Below are 18014 nucleotides of genomic sequence, written 5' to 3'. Positions count from 1 at the left end.
AGTGCATGTTAAAGGCTGGATTCCTAGTTATTTTACATATGAATATTTGACCAACAGTAAGTAAAGTTGCTAGAAAATGAACCTCGACCAGCTTCAACATTAAATAGCTGCCTACATGTTAATACACTGGTAATAACAACCCAGTGATGTGTAATTATATCATCTATCCTATTACACTGGGTCATTTTATCAAAACGTCAGTTAAATGCTGCCGGTCCCACCCAATGTAATCGGCTCCTCGTCATTCACACAGGGCTCAAGCATCTGCTCCCTTTCCGGCCAGTTTGTTGTAGGCGGGTCTTCTCGTGCTGTCAATCAGATTCTGATCCAATCGGAATCTCTCTGTGTGTTTTCTCACGCCCCCTTCCACGTCGACCTGTACACTCGCCATATTTTCAATCCCGTACAGCCCAAAGACCGGCTCGCTGCTAAATTGAGGAAGAGAAGCTTTCATCCATTTAGTTTGAAACGGTCTACTTCAGAGGATTAAAGGGACATCTGCGTTAGCTGCCCAGCTGGTCTCTGTTCTTTCAATCTGCAACAATGAACGTCTTCAGACTGACAGGAGACCTCTCTCATCTGGCTGCTATCATCATCCTGCTACTCAAAATATGGAAAAGCAGGTCGTGTGCAGGTGAGCCATAGCTATAGTTTGTTGTTTGTTATTTTCCAAACGTTTCTGATTGTCTTTGCCTTTCTTTAAATTGCTTTAAACGGTCGTTTTTAGCCTTCTTTCTTCTTAGCAAGCTCCATGCTAGCTACAGTTAGCTGCATGCTAATGTTTCCAACTCATTCATTGGAGTCTATGGCTAGTAGCGTTAGCAAACTGCTGATAACAACCAGAAATGGCTGTCTGTACCTCTATCACTTATAGCAGCAGTCTACTTGCTAGTTTTACGAGAAATATGTATATTTAAAAGTCGAAGTCAGCATGTCAACATAGTTTAGCATCATCTAACGTTAGCTTTGTTGGGATTGCTAGCACGAGTTAGTTAACCTTAACTATGCTAGCTAAACCAGCTGTACGATGCTTAGTAACGTCCGATGAATTAATACGTTTATTAGATATTTTTTTAGGGGTGGATATTCCTTCCTTCTGTTTCGGTGTTCGGTTTTTCTTTCTCTACACATCACCAGTCCATCTTCTCCTGCTCTGTTAATTTGAGGTTCGGTGCTCGACTTTTTTGGTCTGACTTCTGACGTGGCGTTCGCGAACACGCTGCGGAAGTAGATACTTTTTTTCTTTTACCATTCTTAGTTTCTCTCTTATAACGTGTAACATGTATTAATCTGCACCTTGAAGCACACAGATGAGAATGGTTTGTGGTGTGCTACTTCCGTCATTTGAAGTGCGGCGATTGGCCCGCAAAGCTGGTCCATTGACTGCAGGTTCAAAGTTAATGGAGGTTATGTTAGGTCATGTGTGTTTATGTATAATTTAGGCTAAAGTGGTAAGATGTTACGTAGTTTTTATATACATCTAAGTTATCTCTTCAGTTGAAATTGTTTATTACAGAGAGATTTTTATCTTTAGGAAATCTGTAAATCAAGTAAATTTAATTTCTATTGCCTTAAATCACAACGCATACATTTGCCTTTAATGGTATTAAAAGGTGGGGGAAAAAATGACCAAAAGCTCTCTCTTCCAAGACTGACAGATATAGAATATATGTTGTGTATAATAGATAGAAATAGTGTAATTACACATCAGAGAATGGTAATATTAGGTAAGTTAAGTGCATACACACATGAGAATGTGGATCAGAGAAAATATTGATCAACGTCAAAGTGTTCCCAAGCACCAAGACCTCTGTATCATAAAGACCTGGACAGAGGACAGAGTATACTTACACTGCATAGGCAGAGAGACAGGTATAAGCAAATATGCAGAAAACACTAGATCAATCTCCTGGAGGGTCAGGACCTGTTTATCCTTTTTGGGGATTTGAATCCTATTCCTGCATGAATTTGGCTGAGAATCAGTGGTACGTTTTGGAAAAGTTGCCGGGCTATCACAGGGCTGTAAGGCTACAAATCAGCTCAATCAATCAATTTAATTTAGAGTTTATTATAGTTTATTTGCAAGGGACAGATGAGATGATTTACCTAATACCTATAAAAACAAGTCCAAAAGGATGGAGATTGCAGAATTTCCAGATACATATTCATCATGTTTCCAGTAGATGTCACCGTTCAACAAGGAAACGCTTTTGTGATTCATGTTTTATATTCATGTGAAGGTCTTCTGAAGTTGCTGATGGTTCAACACAAATGTTAACTCTGCTTGATATCTCTGTTAAAGGTATCTCTGGAAAGAGCCAAATCCTGTTTGCTATAGTGTTCACCACACGCTACTTGGACCTGCTCACCTCCTTCATCTCGCTCTATAACACATGCATGAAGGTAAGACCCGAGTCCCGTCGCAGCTCTGACCAGCAGCCTTTTCATACAAGTCCCTTGCTTCTCGCCAGTAGCTCCAATGACAAGCTGCTCTGCTTTGTTTACCAGGTGATCTACGTCGGTTGTGCGTTTGCCACAGTCTACCTGATCTACGCGAAGTTCAGGGCCACCTACGATGGCAACCATGACAGTTTCAGAGTGGAGTTCCTGGTTGTTCCCGTCGGGGGTCTTGCTGTTCTCATTAACCACGACTTCGCTGTCCTAGAGGTGGGTTCGATCCTCTCGTACTGTTGTCACACTGTGACATAAAAGCTGACCACAATGTCTTATCTTACTGTAGTATGCCCGATATTAATTTAAGTTTATTGTATTTCTGCTAAATGTATCCGTCGTCAGATCCTGTGGACGTTCTCCATCTACCTGGAGTCGGTGGCAATCCTGCCGCAGCTCTTCATGATCAGCAAGACTGGCGAGGCCGAGACGATTACCACCCACTACCTGTTCTGCCTGGGCCTGTATCGGGCCCTCTACCTTTTCAACTGGATCTGGCGTTTCTACTTTGAAGGCTTCTTTGACATGATCGCCATCGTGGCCGGTTTGGTCCAGACTGTCCTCTACTGTGACTTCTTCTACCTTTATGTCACCAAAGGTGGGTTTCCTGCTGCTCTCATCCATTATGGCGTTATATAGATAAACGTAAGGAAATAAGAGAGTAATTATTATTACACAATGCCTATATGTTTGAAAGAGTTATTGGATGATCTAATCATTTCTCCAGTCCACACTGGCCCTGAACTAATCACTTCCTAGAGTACCTTCAACGAAGGAGCTCTACAGCTCTTGTTCCCTGCAAAAGTTCAGCTGAAGCTAATATGTGATTCTAGCAGATGGAGTTTCCTGAATAGAGTTGTCTTTGCCCTCTTTATATTACTGTCCATCCACAGTAGCTCAGTAAGGAAACACACAAAGGGGGATTTGTGCTCATATACAGTTTGGAAGTACACACTTATAATTTGCATCAGTTGAACTTCAAAATCCATTTTCTCCCGAAACCATAACTGCAGATTTTTTTCCCTCTATTACTTTCCGTGGCATTAGAAAGAAATGACTTGTGAGTAAAGTCAAGACAGACTAAAACCTTTCCTTTACTAAAGATGCACTCTTCTATCACATCGCAGTGCTTCCAAAACTGCAACTACTCACACTAGTTTGTTTTGAAGCAACACAAATATAGAAAAACTTGGACATCACACTTTCTAATCTTACTAGAGCCTGATTTTTCTGCACAGTAACTTCAATGCAGTAGTTTTCTGGGGGTCAACATCTAGTAAAGGATCTTTTTAACTTCTTCATTGATTTGGTGTTAAAATTTGTCCAATTTTGAATCTGTATCTTTTTTAAGGGAGTCCTGGTGAAGGCGGCAGCATAAAAGCTTCACATAAAAGAACGAATAACAGACCTAAAATAAAACCGCAAAAGGGTTAAAACAAACGACATAAGACCTTTCACATTAAAGAAACGAGCAGGTTAAGTTCCCATTTGTTTTATGCTGTAAAGCAGAAATAAATATTCACAACACACTCAGCAGATTGTCTGGTTTGGACGTTTCCAGTCTCCTTTTCCATTTCAAAAAACAACATGTCTCTGTGTTATATCTTCTGTGTGAAAATGATGTCTTACGCCCTTGATTGTTTTAATATTGTTTAATATGTCATCGGTCTAAATCTCTGCGGTTCTTTAGATGGGTTGGAAACATGGGGATTCTCTTTCTCTCTACTTCCTGGAAATATCTGTTTTTTACAACCACTGGAGGCTACGTCTGAACACGCATCAATGAATTCCGCTTTTAAAAAAAACTCATTGAAAAAGGAAACCCTGGCACTTTTAAACCTGTCAAAGCAAAGTGGTGTAAAACATCTGTTGGAGAATGTAGACGGTGACGTTTCCTGACTGACTGTCTTTCTTTCTGTCTCACTCCTCAGTGTTGAAAGGCAAGAAGCTGAGCCTGCCGGCGTAAAACACGCAGAAGGCGACGGAGAATCCCAGCAGACTCAGGGAGGGGGGGGGGGTTATGGCGATGACATCACGTAATCTCGTGGCCTACAGCAAAAGATGCCCGAGGCAGAGAGACAACTATCGGGGGGGGGGGGGGAAACACTAGTCTTCTTGATGATCGCTGATGGATCCGGTGAATGCCAACCAACACCAGAGCTGAACAAAAATCATAGCTGGTCAACCTTTGGATTTCTGCGTTCAGCATTTTGCCTTAAACTTCTTTTCATTGCTCTTCAAATTAGGAGAAAAGGCTTTTTTTTTTTTTTTTTTTTTTTGTTTTTCTTCTACATCCGAGGTGTATACGCTTGTTTTTTAATTTGTTTTTTTTATAATGTCACGAATAGGGTCGACTCTGAGAAGTACCTTGTTTGACTTTGTAATGAAATGCACAAATGTACAGTCTTATTAAAGAGTGAGATAAAGAGGTAATGTATCAGAGTGCCTGATGGGGATTATGTCCACTTTCTCACACTATTTTTTTTTTTTTTTTACTTTTGGATTTGTTTGAGTCTGCATTTACTGTAATACATGTACCGTCAGCTGGAATATTTAAAGATGCCAACAGCAACAGTTACACGACCACACACACACACACACACACACACACACACACACACACACACGTGCATTTTTGTAAAAGCATTGCTTTCTAAAATTGCTCAAACCAACATTTTAACTCTATAAATCTGAAGCTTTTTGTAAACAACTCATTAGAGGGTTTGTAGTTTTATATCATGAAATAAATTAATTTAATGTCGACAGTCAGTTGGACAAAGATATTGGTATTTTCAAATGTTGGATATCTCATTTGGAATGAAACCTTTCATGTGTTTATTGATATTTTTCCCCTTGGCTTACTGTATTGAAGAAAATACAATGCTTTAATGTAAATAATGCTACATCACATTTCTGATGTAGCTAGAGCTCAAACGTTGTTTCTGCTAGCATTGCACCCCATTAACAAACGTACCAACACCTTCAAACGCCGACTCGTCGGTTATCTGAAGGTTGAAATCACTGAAAGCAATAAGGAATCGCCAAATGATGATTTTTTTGGATTAATATCCTTCGTATGACTGACTGTGACATCTCAAGTGTGAACTGTATGTCCAATTAAACCGATTTGTAATGGTGCTGGTCCATAATCGATGAGTGGTGTTCAATGGGTGCATTTCTATTAAACTGAAAGGCCTCTTGATAACATTTTTCTTCATATTAGTCATTCTTTAAGAATTTCTTTCTACTTTTTATGTTTTTTTTTTTTTTTTTTGCATGATATTGCCTCCATTAAAGATTTTATGAGAATCACCCTTTGTTGCTGTTTGATTATTGAAATCATGTGAGAATAGAAGCACACTAGTAGCACTGTGGACCGTGACAGAGGAAGAGTTCAGATCCTTTACCGAAATTAAAGTGTAAATACCACACTGTAAGTCCTGCTTTACTTGTTACTTCAGTAAAAGTATGCAACTATAATCAGGAAAATGTACTGAAAGTATTAAAAGTACTCCATGCAGAAAAATGTCCTCTGTGACTGTACTATTAAACGTTATATAGAACATAATGTTAAGTAAACTCGGTTAATTCCAATAAAGATTATTGCAACCAAGATGCATATTAAGGATGGACTTCTTTCCCAAACTCATCTCAAGTTCCTTGTAATACACGAGGATCTTCTTTTACGATAAAAAATGTAAAGTAGTAACACCACCGTGAGAAGTCAATGTGTGCCGTGCAACAGATTGCTTTTTTTTACCAGATAATATTTTGCCAATCATGCCTTGTTTCTCCATCTCTGTTTGGACAAAAGACCAGCACAAATGTTAATCCTGAGGAGCATTTATTCAAAGCCACATTACAAACATACAACACTGTAACATAAACATGTAACAGTTATTTTATAGGGATCCTCTTAGCTGACTAATCAGTACTTTAAATATCTAATCATTTAGTCGACAACATCACGAGTGCAAGAGTCCACTAAGAATTTCTTTTGTTGAGGACAGCCCTAGTTTTTTGGAGTGCATTTCTTTTTGCCTTCTAGGCGTGCACATCAGATATCTGCAGAGATGAGCCTAAACAACACACAAGCATTTTCAGGCTGGAAATCATAATATGGAAAATGTAATATCGCATGGCTTATTTGGATGAATAACACACTAATGTTCATATTTTCTCGTTACATTCATTACTTGAAATTAAACACCATTTCAGGATAAATCCATAGTGCATATATAGAATATGTAGTACAGATTAGACTTACATGAGTCTTCTGTATTTGGATATTAATGCAGTTGAAAGGTTATTCCATGCTTTGGCTGTTGTAGACATTTTATAATGACACTCATTTTAGAAAACTATGTAGTTACAATATTCAGGCTTTAGACATACAGCAACAATCAGGGAGTATTTGTGCTTTGAAAGTTAGCTGCACAAGGTACATTCAAGGGTCTGGATCCTCTGAAGTAGTGCTGACTTAAAGTTGCTGACACTCAAGAAAATTTGAGCTTTTCCACATGAAAGCTCTCTCTCAAGAGAAGAAGAATCAAGCTACTGGATATCCTCCAGTTTAGAAGTGTCACATTCACTCTCCACGGACTCTCCCTGATCCTCCAGGACTTTACCTTCCTGGAAGGATGAAGGACAACAGAGAAGAAAATAAATACAATGCAGAAGCAATGACACAGATTTAAATACTGAAAATGCACTGTATGTTTGATTTGCACTTGCCTAAGTCTTTTTTTATTGTATTTTAGCCTATTTTATACTTTGTTCGTATGTTTATTTTATACTTTTTCTTTTTTGACTTAAACAAAGTTTTATACACTTTTTTCTCTTACCTGTCTTTAAAAAAACAACTCATGTAAAACACCTTGAGCTGCGTCTGTGTATAAAATGTGCTGTATAAATAAACTCGCCTTGCATATGAAAGTTTGTACACTTTGATTTTATCACTGACTTTTCAGTACAGCCTATAGATTACCATATCCTGAAGCCTGAACTTACCTCGAAAAAGACAGAGTGTGGTTAAAACAGGGATACAATAAAATCATGTGGGGTCATATTTCTCTTTTCAAAATACACATTACCTTGGTCAGACGCTTGTAATAGCGGCTGACGACCTTGGAGATGGTGACATAAAACGCATTGAAGACGAGTGAAACCATGACAGAGAAGATGGCGATGCCGGGGAGCAAAGACAGCAGAGTCAACCCTCCTACACACAGCAGGAACACTGACAGACACACAGAGGAACAACACAGTTTTGGGTTATTTAAAAGTAAGCTACTGCAGTCGTACTACTACATTTTAGATTGTGGAAGGCTGAAAATTGTTTTTGACATGATTACACATACCTTCAAAGAAAACAAAACCTACTGTCGTCATTACAATGGTAATAAAAGCAAAAGAGAGGAAAAGTCCGACAGGCAGTGCAGCCATGACGCCAAACAGCAACACCGTGAGAGCTAAGAGAGGATGGCTGCTCATGTACTGTCCGATTCTTGTGTCCATCATCAGTTCTACCTGTAGAAGAGAGACAGACAGGATGCAGCTGTACAAAAAACCCTCTCATTTGATGATGGAAAAGCAAATATGTACACAGAGTTAAGAAAGGTTTTAGTTTGACGGATGAAGGTAGTTTCTTGTTACCTTGGGGTCACCATAAAAGCGGTTCATCAGGTTGGTCCATCTTCCCCACAGCTTCTGAAACTCAGTCACACTGGTCCTGCTGTTGCCGCTGTGCTCCATCCTCAATCGTATCTGACCAGACAGCGAGGGAAACTTGAGTCAGCCTCACAGCAAGTTAGTGCATTTCTACTTTTCAAAGTTAGATAGAGACTCTAGGATTCAAGTGAGGAACGGTGACTGTAAACAGAAGACAGCTGTATAGGCTTCTGTCTCACACCATAAAAGACTTAAGAACATTTCTGAAAACATACAACAAAGTTAAGTACAAACCTGAACAATGTAGTAAACCTGGTTTCATTCACAGCTCACAACATACGAAACTGTGTCCTCTGGTTGCCTCAGTCACTCCTTTTAAACTAAACACACCTCTTTGTCTTCTTCCTCCTCCTCCTCCTCCTCCTTCTCCTTCTTCTTCTTCTTCTTCTTCTTCTTCTTCTTCTGAATTCCTGGTGGAGCGACTCTAAAAGGCTTGTAAGTATTGCTGCTGCCACCTGCTGTTCACCAAATGTGTCAGCACAAGAATGGGGGCTTTGTTTTTCTGAAGAATGGCTTCAGGGTTAGGTTATTATGTATCATATTCATGTGACGTATTTTCTTGGGAAAAAAATCCTCTACAATTCATAAAATACATAATTAGAATTGGTGACATCAGTATGGGAGCTTAAAGTTAAACCAAATATCTAAATAAATGAGAAATCAAATAACAACAATTGATTACATTAGCAGCATGAATAACCAGTTAATCGTAAATAAATAAAGAATATATTTGTATATCTAATTATTATATACTTGTGGAAATAACAGAAATGTATGCTAATTACTGGTATACTTATTACTATGATGACTTTATTTATCATCACGATTGTTCAGCGCCCTCCTGTGGTCACGGTGAAGAACTGCAGCACTTCCTCTAACTAGAAAGCAGCGTTAGTACATCTTTCTGTCCGTCTGTCTGTGCATATGTGGGTATGTCCTCATATCTTGGCAACAGTTCATCCGATGTACTTCACACATTGCAGGGGGCCGAAGGGAGTCCTGTACCGAATTTGGTGCAATTAGGACGCGTTCAATATTACCCAGTTTGAATAAACCTGCGCCTGCTTTTTGTCTGGTTTTGGGTCAAAAGCAGTATTTCCCAGATTCCCATCCTCCTACTGTCACTGTTGTTGCTACAACTTTTGGTTGCATTCTTAATACAACTTCTGCTATCACTGTCTATTCAAGTACCTATGGAGTCATTTACAATCTTGAAATTGTGTTTCAGACAGAATCAAGTCTTTACCTAAAGTGTCTAACATGCTTTCACAACAGTAAGAGGAACAAAAAAAGAGAAATGTGGGTATTTCATTTTATGTTATTATTGAGGCGACTGTTAGTTCAAAACAACAATAGCTGCTCCTGCAGAGGTTTGCAAAGAGCAGAAGTGGAGAGAATTTATTCATTGTAAGAAAAGCAAAGAACGGCTCTGAATGCCTTTCTCAAGTGAAAATATTTTGAATTGTTATATTTTGTGAGTCAAATCTGAATCTGCAATGTAAGTCTGGTAATTGATAGTACTACAATGTTGTACTACAATGAAGATGAAGCATGCAGTTGAGTTGGATATGTGGGAGCTGGGGTCCTTTTGTAACTTATTTTGGTGTCTTCTTTTAGAATAGTAACCATTCAATATCTAAACATCATAATGAATCTATAGCTGTTGGGGGCCCCAGGTCCAGGTTTCCTACCTTGCCTAACAGCTTGTGTGACTCAACTATTTCACGGCAGTTGTTTTGCTCAGGACTCAAGGAAGCCCGGTGTTGAGTGTGAACTTGTTTGTATGAGCGGTCTTTGAGAAAGCTGCAAGCAGCGACACACCAGACCAAGCATTAGTTGTACTACTTGAGTTTGTGGCAACAGTAATATCCTCATTATGAATGTTACTATCAAGTACATTCACCATCATTAATGCAAAATAATTGCAATTATAAAGAGCTGTTTTCTGATGTGATGCTACAGATCAGTGACATGACAGCATGAAGAAGACATAAATACTCATTATTATTATGATTACTACTACTAAAACAGATTTAATCTGTTCTTTGCACTACAAAAAGGAAGTTTCACGACCTGTACAACCACATACTGTATCTTCTCTTCCTTCTCTGCCATATTATTTATTGTCATTAAAGGACCACTTGCACTAATTATGATGGATGTCATGGCCAGCCTTCTCTGCTTCTGCCTAATTGCGCCATAAACCACCAATCATCTTTATTGGACAGGTGATGAACGATCTATTCATTTGTTTCTCTCTTATTGTCTCTCGGGTGACCAGTATTATGGGCGACTTTAGCCACGGACTGAGGAATCAACTAAGATCTCTTTCCTGAATGTCTGTACAAAAATAAGACGCCACCCGGTGCACTCGTGAATACAAACGAGGGAAATCGCGACAGTATTTCTCCAGAGCTCCAGCAGACGGGGTTCAAAGTTTACTTCACAGCTGTCAGACTGAAACTTCTACTCCAAAATAATTACCACACTTTCTGCCCTTCTGCTCTGTGCTGCTACTCGACGACAACAGCCAGATATTTCTCTGTGAGGCTGATTAGAATGTTAAATGGCTGAACTTCACCACCACCGGGGATTACTTCCTCAATCATAAATACGAGTTGCCATGGCCACCCACAAATTAAAGTTTATCCCCTAGATTTCTGGATAGCATTAAATATATGTGGGCACATAATTGCGAGGGAAATGGCAGTGTGGTCTGTTTTTGAACTATACGCCAAAGAGAGACACCCCCTCGGGAGCCGCTGGTGACAACTTACTGTATTTGAGCCCTTTATAGCTGCCGGCCATACTAATTAATCACTCTCTTTTAGTATTGAGGGGAAGGCAATGATTTGGCAAGAGAGAGAGACTGCATCTACCTCTCTAGACTGCTAAACACAATGAACTCAGCGAACCAAGGCTTGTGAGATTGTGTGTGTGTAGTTTGTGCATTCGTGCACACAAAACAGGGAATTCCCAGTAGTTAATATTTTTTACTCCAGGCTTTTATTACAAGACTTTTCCTCATCAGATTACACCTCATTTTCCCCACACATCGGCCCAACACGTCACTTGATAACAAGGCCGTGGGTGTTGGAACAGTAGACAGTTTTTGCTGAAAGGTTTCATCTTCTGTCACAGTTGAAACATATGTGATAGAGCAATCGGCCTGTGGCCAAACAATCAATAGTTGTACAGATCTCCTTGCAACTCCTCATCATCAGGCCCTGATCAGACAGAGTGCGTTTTTGCAGCTTTACGTAACTGTTTTCAAGGAAATTGAAGTGCTTTTCGCATACTTATGAGTTGCCGCTCAATGCGCCTTGTGTTTCTGAACGCCTCGAGCTGAAATTTTTTTTTTAGCTCGGAGTAAAAAAAGTGGCCAACGTCATAAGCGTTTGTCCTCACTGTGGGGACGTTTGTCGTAAACTCTGAGTTCGATGAGTCAACCAACCATAGATATCGTGATCTGAACAGAAAGCAGCAGGCCTAAAGGCAAATTGGTGCAGTACTTAAAACTTAGGGTAAGTTTTTATTGATTTAAGGGACAGTGTTGAGGATTTAGGGGGACTTATTGGCAGAAATTGAATACAATATTCATTACCATGTTTTCATTAGTCACCTGGAATTAAGAATCGCTAGCTATTTCTATCTACACAGATACATGTCGGTCCTCTTTACTAGAGTCCGCCATGTTGGGCCTTTTGCGTTTTTATGTTACCTAAAGGCCACCGTAGTTATCCGACAGGCTTGGAAAGGGAGGGGGTGAGTGAGGGGTATTCAGTTGGATGCAATCTGCAACCTCACCACTAGATGCCACTAAATCCTACGAACTGGCCCTTTAAATATTAGGTAGCATGGTTTGTGTTAAGCTAAACGGTAGCACTCATGCGGAACAAAAAACAACAACTCTCCATCTGTCCAGGGCATTCATCACATTAAAATTACATTTTGGCCTCACGAGTCATGGGATTGCAGTTTACCAAACATGTTTCAAATGAGCCACATACAATGGTTTAAGCTTCTTTTCCTGCTGAACTAAATAAGAAAGGTGACAGTAACAGAGTTGTTCTACAGCTCCTGAGACAAATGACTCTTGTGACAAAGCAGCCCGCTCCTCAACTAGACTAGATGACAATTGAATGTTCTTAAGGCGTCCCATATACCTGTGGTGCAGAGATATATATGAGTGTATGACAGCAGATCGACTGTGCGATATGTCCACTGGCACGTGCCGAGAGTCGCGCAACATATTGCAGCCAGGATGTGATTGATGGGCTGTCGGTAAATTCCAATTTGCATTCGCTGATTGTAAAAACTAATCACTGAGAGAGGAGGGGCATGAAGTAATCTCCTGTGGTTCCAAGCTAACTGATGCACATCTACCTATCGGTTCCTGTCCTCCGGCTGGGGAGAGCCAGAGGCTCAAAGAGAGCTCCCTGGAGGGTGGTAAAGGACGGAGCGCTCGTAAACCTCTCTAAAGCTCACCAACACCAACAACAACAGCAGCATCACTGCACACACAGAGTACACACAGGAGGATATACATTGTTAAAAATAAGAATACTGAGAGATGTTGTATGTTTAAAGGAAAAGTTTGCATCATGATTACTACTCTGTCTGTGTATTGAGCAAGCTAGAGCTAGCTAACTTAGCTTAGCCGAGAGATGGGAACGGGGGAAACGGTTATCCTGGAGGTCCAGGTAACAAAAGCCACCTACCAGCACCTCTAAAGCGCACTATTTCACAAGTTGTATCGTTTGTTTAATTAAGTACAAAACTGTAGAGTAACAATGCTTTTACTTGCAATTACTTTCTAGAGTATCTGCTGGTTGCAAGTCAACTGGTCCCAAGATATAGTCCAACACGTAGCTAAGCTAACGCTTCATATTTGCCTTATAGACCTGAGTGGTGTCAATCTCTTTGTCTGCAAATGAATGAATATATTTTCCAAAAAGTCAGACAATTCCTTGAAGCAATAAATGCACCGATAGACTTACAAACAATCATGCTTTAGGAGTCACTTGTATCAGCGCATTGTACATCTCTGTTGATTAAGCCCAACATCAGGCTGGTTTTGTGTATCACCCACTTCATTATGGGCAGTGATTGAATTTGTGTTTCTCACATTCAATTATAATGAATCAACACTGCCGCTGCAGTCTATCAGAAAACAAACTTTTAATAACAAAGTAGTTTGGACATTTTCAAAAGTTGGGTCAGTGGGTTTATGGTTTAAGAAAAAAAAAATAAAAACAGAACCTGAAAGAAAAATGGACCTGATCTGCAAAATGCTGTTACGTTGTGTTGTTTGTACTATACTACTCATCAGATATGCATGCGGCTCCGATGTTTTGATGGATTGCTTTTGCTGCCATTCGTTCTTGCATTTTGATTAAAGAGGGAGACGGCTAAAAGATGAAGCAGGATTAGTGGCAGCCCTTCAGAGAGGAAGGGCTGCCACCCTCATCCATTATTTGCTGCACCTTTGTGGGAGTCTAACCTGGAGAAGACCTTTTTGACTAGAGAAAGAGGAGGAGAGCATAGAGAGAGGATGAATAAGGGGGGCAGCATTAAACCTGTGGCCATCCTTTTGTATTTTTCATCACTTCCCAATGTGTCCCTGAGGAAGGCGGGGAGAGCCTCTTCTGTCCATGCGCCACAGCTTTAATGTCAGCTGCTGAACTTGCTCATTAAACCTCGCTTGATTATTTTAGACCTAGGGGAGGAATTCCTGCAGCAGTGTGTGTTTTGTGCATGAAAAAAGAGCTTTGGATCGATCATATTTCATGTGGTGTTGCTGCAGTGCACCACATGGTAGAATATCCTCTGATCAAACTGTTTCGTGGTCTTTCACCAATCAAATCTTTTATGATGCAAACACTAACAAATTTGTCAGGTGCATGTGCATAATATCTCACCCATACAATACTGCCGGCGTCAACTTCACAGGTGACCTTTTGTGCCTGTAGTTGTTTGGACTTGCAGATTGTTTGATGCTCTAACCACCCTGAATTAAGCACTACTCCAACATCAAGGTGCTGTGTTTAGCTAGATGAAAGCCGAGGGGGCTGCACGGCGGGTAATGCATTAAGCAGGCAGGTATTCAGAGCCACAGGCGAGGCAGCTGGGGAGAAGGACTAGGTGTGATGAAAGCGGGATTAGCATGGATTCATCATCTCGCTCTATCACAGAAAAGCCATGAGTGCTACATGAAGCGACTCTGCGATTGTCAGGAGATAAGCTCAACAGGTTTGCTTGTTAAAGTAGCACAAAGTACCTTTTATATCTGACAAAACGTCAAATGATCAGCAATGGACTTATTGTATATTTTAGGTCCCAACCCATAAAGCCACTGACTTGAAGGGGCTTTAGGGTGATTCTGCTGATGGTTGGTGACAGGAGGCCACACAGAAACCTAGCATTGCACCAACAGCAGCAAGAAAGAAGAAGACGACGAGCTGGAAAACATGTAAACAAGGTGTAAAGTAGTAAAAACACTTGTCTTTGCAAATGTTTTATGAGGAATGAGGTTTGTTTTAGCTCAAGGATAAACACAGTGGACCTCATACAAGAACATTTTTGTATTATCTTATCTTTTTTTCTGTGAACTAACCAAAATAACTGTTCTAACTTGTGTGTTCATTTAGGATATCTGATGTGTACATTAAGTGAAATATTCAAATCTCAGACTCTTTCATCAAATATCGATATTTGGGAATTTTGAGACCCCCCCCATTAGAAATTAAAATATAGTTCTGTGTGTTTGAACAGTGTTAGACTGCACAGCACAGGTTTAATAATGATTTTACCACCTAGCTCAATACTGCACGATGCTTGCTCTCCTGTGTCGCTGAATCTAAACCTCCAGCTAAAGAACCGCTTTGAAGCGCGCCGACACGCCAGAGTACAATTTTGTCAAGGAGTGATTTTCCACCAGCTGCCGTCCCAGTTAGAAAGAGGCTTGTGACTGTAATTCTGCAGAACCAAATCGTTACTGATGCCTCTTAGCGTGTCAGTCAATTATCTGTGCACGGTGAGACTTGTTTGAAAATCAATCGTTGGTTATCTTTTTGCCCTTTTCTGCGTGAAGAACTTGAACCTCGTCAGTAGAGTCACGAGTCAGAGCGCTGCCGCCTCTCCTCCCTGTTTCTGTTTTATTTTATTTCTTTATTTTTCTTATCTTATTTTTCTCCAATGTCAAACACTTGGTCTGACTTGACAAAAGATGATGGTGGTTATTGCTCAGTGAAGAAGATGAGTTGAGTATTTTAGAGAGAGCCTGAGGCGGTGGTCAGACACACGGAGCGGAAGCAATAACAACATAATGCAATCCAATAAAACATCTCTGCAATGAATTCAACCTTTGTGAAGGAAATACCAGGAACACTAGGGCTGCCCCCCTTAGTCGATTAGTAGAGAAGTCTCAGTTCACTTAGATCTCTTAGTCCATTAATCTTATTTTATGCTTTTTTTTCATGCTGAACTACCTTTTTCCAAGAAAGTTATGAGCACATCTCTAATAAACATAAGATTTATTTTGTGGAAAAACTCAGTTTTACAGATCCGTAGATTAATAAATCATCTAATCTAAATCGACAAAATCCTATGAGTGTTAGTTGAATAAGATGTCTTTGTTTAAGGGACAGCCCTTGTCTTTGTGCTAATAAATACACTGCAGTCCAGCACCACAACTGTGAACATTACCAGTAATATTTGTTGCAGGGTCATTTTATTGGATTGCTGTTTCTGGTCCACCTCCTTAAATACATTTTACATTAGCAGTTTTATGATTTAAAAGCTTAAAAAGCTCCTCGGCCTCTTCAAGGTTAAGTGGATGTTTATGCACCATTAAAAGCCGAGCGCAAGTGGTAAAAGCACAAATTGTGTCATCTTGAACTGAAGGATCTTGTGGTGCAGTAAGGACCGCAAGACATTTTTTTTTTCGGGCACAATAATGATAATCATAATAATCCTAGAACTTTATTTGAATCCATAAATCGTCTTAGAAAGCTGCTGCCTTCTGCTCAGACTCTGAGCTTTAAAAGTTCTGTGTTAAAGCACTAAACTAATTAATGGAATTAGAGTATAGCATCAAATCAAATGACTCATAGTATGAGAGGGTTGCTCGCACTTTTTTGTGAGCACAATAAGAACCAAGACCCGCCTCTCGAGGTCTTTATGGGCCAGGTTTGCAGCTTCATGAGGGTAAACGTCAAGTCACAGGGTTATCAAGCAGACAAGAGCTCTTTATTGAAGCGGAGACGTCTTCGCTAGAAGTCAGATATTACATCCTTGTAGCTGTCTGGTGCCACTGGGCAGCGCTCCAATCTGCTGCTTGTGAAAGTATCGATCGCCTGGATCTCATTCAAAGTCTAAAAAATTCAGAGACACACACGCACACACACACACACACACACACACACACACACACACACACACACACACACACACACACACACACACAGTTTTCTGTCAGCATTGGAAGCTCTTACTCTAGAAAATACCACAAAAGTAATCCAGAACCACATCTTTACTAACATAGTGAAAGAAAACTATTGTCCCTCCTGTTAGCTAATTAACCTACATTTAAAGAAGATATCATAAAAAAGCAGCTCTTATTTACAGCAGACATTTTGACTTGTCATTGTAGGAAAACAGGTGTTACTTATAACACTATTGATGGGTATGGGACAGTATATATGTCAGTGAGCAGCATCAGCATCTGTCTAACAGTATATGTGAGTACGCTGCCCAATAAAAAAACATATAAATCACAAAAAGAGCTTGTTTGGAGTAAAAGTCTGCAGACTCTTGTCATACATTGAATGATTCATAGTCTCTGCTCTTGATATTGACAGACATATGTAATATATAACCTTGACATAGATTTAAAAAATGTCTTGCAGTGCACAAACGATGTACTGTTTTTTTTTTTCTGCTTTTCTTTGACTCGACCAGCCTGAGGTCCAAATAAATAAATAAATCTTTGCATGTGCACACATTCACAATCAGCAGCAGCCCAATCACAGCAGCAGCAGACAGACTCATCCATCTTTATCACTGCAGCAACACGCACGTAAGAATTGGCAGTCAGCGCGCACACGCATGCATGCATGCACGCACGCACACACGCACGCACACACACACACACGCACATTTTTCTCCCCGTCCTTCCATCTTTCTGTCTTCATTCTCGAATGTTCTCCCTTTCTCTCCTCGTCTGCTGCATACACTTCACATGAAAGACGGTTCAGGGCTGACGGGACATTTATGAGACAGACTTTTTCTTTATGGTATAGGTGAAAAGTGCAGTGACCTCAGCTTATACAATGTGGTGATGTATTGAAAGAGGCCAGCTGCAGGTTGTCTAACTGAAACCGACACAGCGATCCATTTTGCTGCAGCTGCTGGCGACTTTTGATTGTATCTGCAGGGAAATGTCAGTAGGCAGTGAGCTGTATTTGGCAGGACGGTTTGTGGGTGTTAGTTGTCTCGTCATGAGCTCTGTGTTTTGACGATTGGTGGACTGTGAATATGAGCGGTGATTGGCTGAGTGAGCCTGTGGATGTAACCAGGGGGGAGTTTTTTGAAAGCTGACACACTTATGTTGCTTTAACTTCAACCAGAGGTGATCATAGGCTGATAACATCTTTGTGTGTGTTTGATCTCATGTACACTATGCTATGTTTCCCACTTATCTTGACAGGGACAAAGTGTCGACTGAGTCAGCGCTGCTGTCAATTGGTGACACACACGGTGACACACACGGTGACACACACGGTGACACACACACACACACACACACACACACACACACACACACACACACA

The 18014-nt window shown here is 40.3% G+C and overlaps 2 protein-coding genes across 3 annotated transcripts; one reads left to right on the top strand and one right to left on the bottom strand.

Moving 5' to 3' along the window:
• Positions 1-375: 375 nt before the first annotated feature.
• LOC116397134 (ER lumen protein-retaining receptor 2) lies at positions 376-5761 on the top strand. Its single transcript, XM_031872312.1, has 5 exons — positions 376-634; positions 2303-2403; positions 2509-2667; positions 2797-3049; positions 4383-5761. Exons 1-5 carry the CDS (start codon positions 544-546, stop codon positions 4415-4417), a joined length of 639 nt encoding a protein of 212 aa, XP_031728172.1. The 5' UTR covers positions 376-543; the 3' UTR covers positions 4418-5761.
• A 526-nt stretch (positions 5762-6287) lies between these two features.
• LOC116397135 (promethin) lies at positions 6288-8534 on the bottom strand. 2 transcript variants are annotated; one of them, XM_031872314.1, is made up of 5 exons: positions 8512-8534; positions 8107-8217; positions 7812-7980; positions 7545-7690; positions 6288-7083 (listed from the first exon to the last, which is right to left on the bottom strand). In XM_031872314.1, exons 2-5 carry the CDS (start codon positions 8203-8205, stop codon positions 7006-7008), a joined length of 492 nt encoding a protein of 163 aa, XP_031728174.1. In that variant the 5' UTR covers positions 8206-8217; positions 8512-8534; the 3' UTR covers positions 6288-7005. The 2 variants fall into 2 exon arrangements, with proteins under 2 accessions (XP_031728174.1, XP_031728173.1); XM_031872313.1 differs by having other exon boundaries at positions 8416-8531.
• Positions 8535-18014: the final 9480 nt, after the last annotated feature.

Source organism: Anarrhichthys ocellatus, unplaced genomic scaffold (genome assembly GCF_004355925.1).
Source record: "Anarrhichthys ocellatus isolate YVR2014 unplaced genomic scaffold, GSC_Weel_1.0 scaffold62, whole genome shotgun sequence".
NCBI lineage: Eukaryota > Metazoa > Chordata > Actinopteri > Perciformes > Anarhichadidae > Anarrhichthys > Anarrhichthys ocellatus.
This window is presented reverse-complemented; position numbering and strand designations above follow the sequence as displayed.

What these genes read in the sequence shown, in the direction of transcription:
- LOC116397134 (XM_031872312.1), top strand. Translation starts at nt 544, where the DNA reads ATGAACGTCTTCAGACTGACAGGAGACCTCTCTCATCTGGCTGCTATC. An exon ending in GAAAAGCAGGTCGTGTGCAG is followed by an intron (nt 635 to 2,302) that starts GTGAGCCATAGC and finishes TCTCTGTTAAAG; the next exon opens with GTATCTCTGGAAAGAGCCAA. An exon ending in TCTATAACACATGCATGAAG is followed by an intron (nt 2,404 to 2,508) that starts GTAAGACCCGAG and finishes TTTGTTTACCAG; the next exon opens with GTGATCTACGTCGGTTGTGC.
- LOC116397135 (XM_031872314.1), bottom strand. Translation starts at nt 8,205, where the DNA reads ATGGAGCACAGCGGCAACAGCAGGACCAGTGTGACTGAGTTTCAGAAG. An exon ending in AGGTTTTGTTTTCTTTGAAG is followed by an intron (nt 7,691 to 7,811) that starts GTATGTGTAATC and finishes TGTGTCTGTCAG; the next exon opens with TGTTCCTGCTGTGTGTAGGA. An exon ending in ATTACAAGCGTCTGACCAAG is followed by an intron (nt 7,084 to 7,544) that starts GTAATGTGTATT and finishes TCATCCTTCCAG; the next exon opens with GAAGGTAAAGTCCTGGAGGA.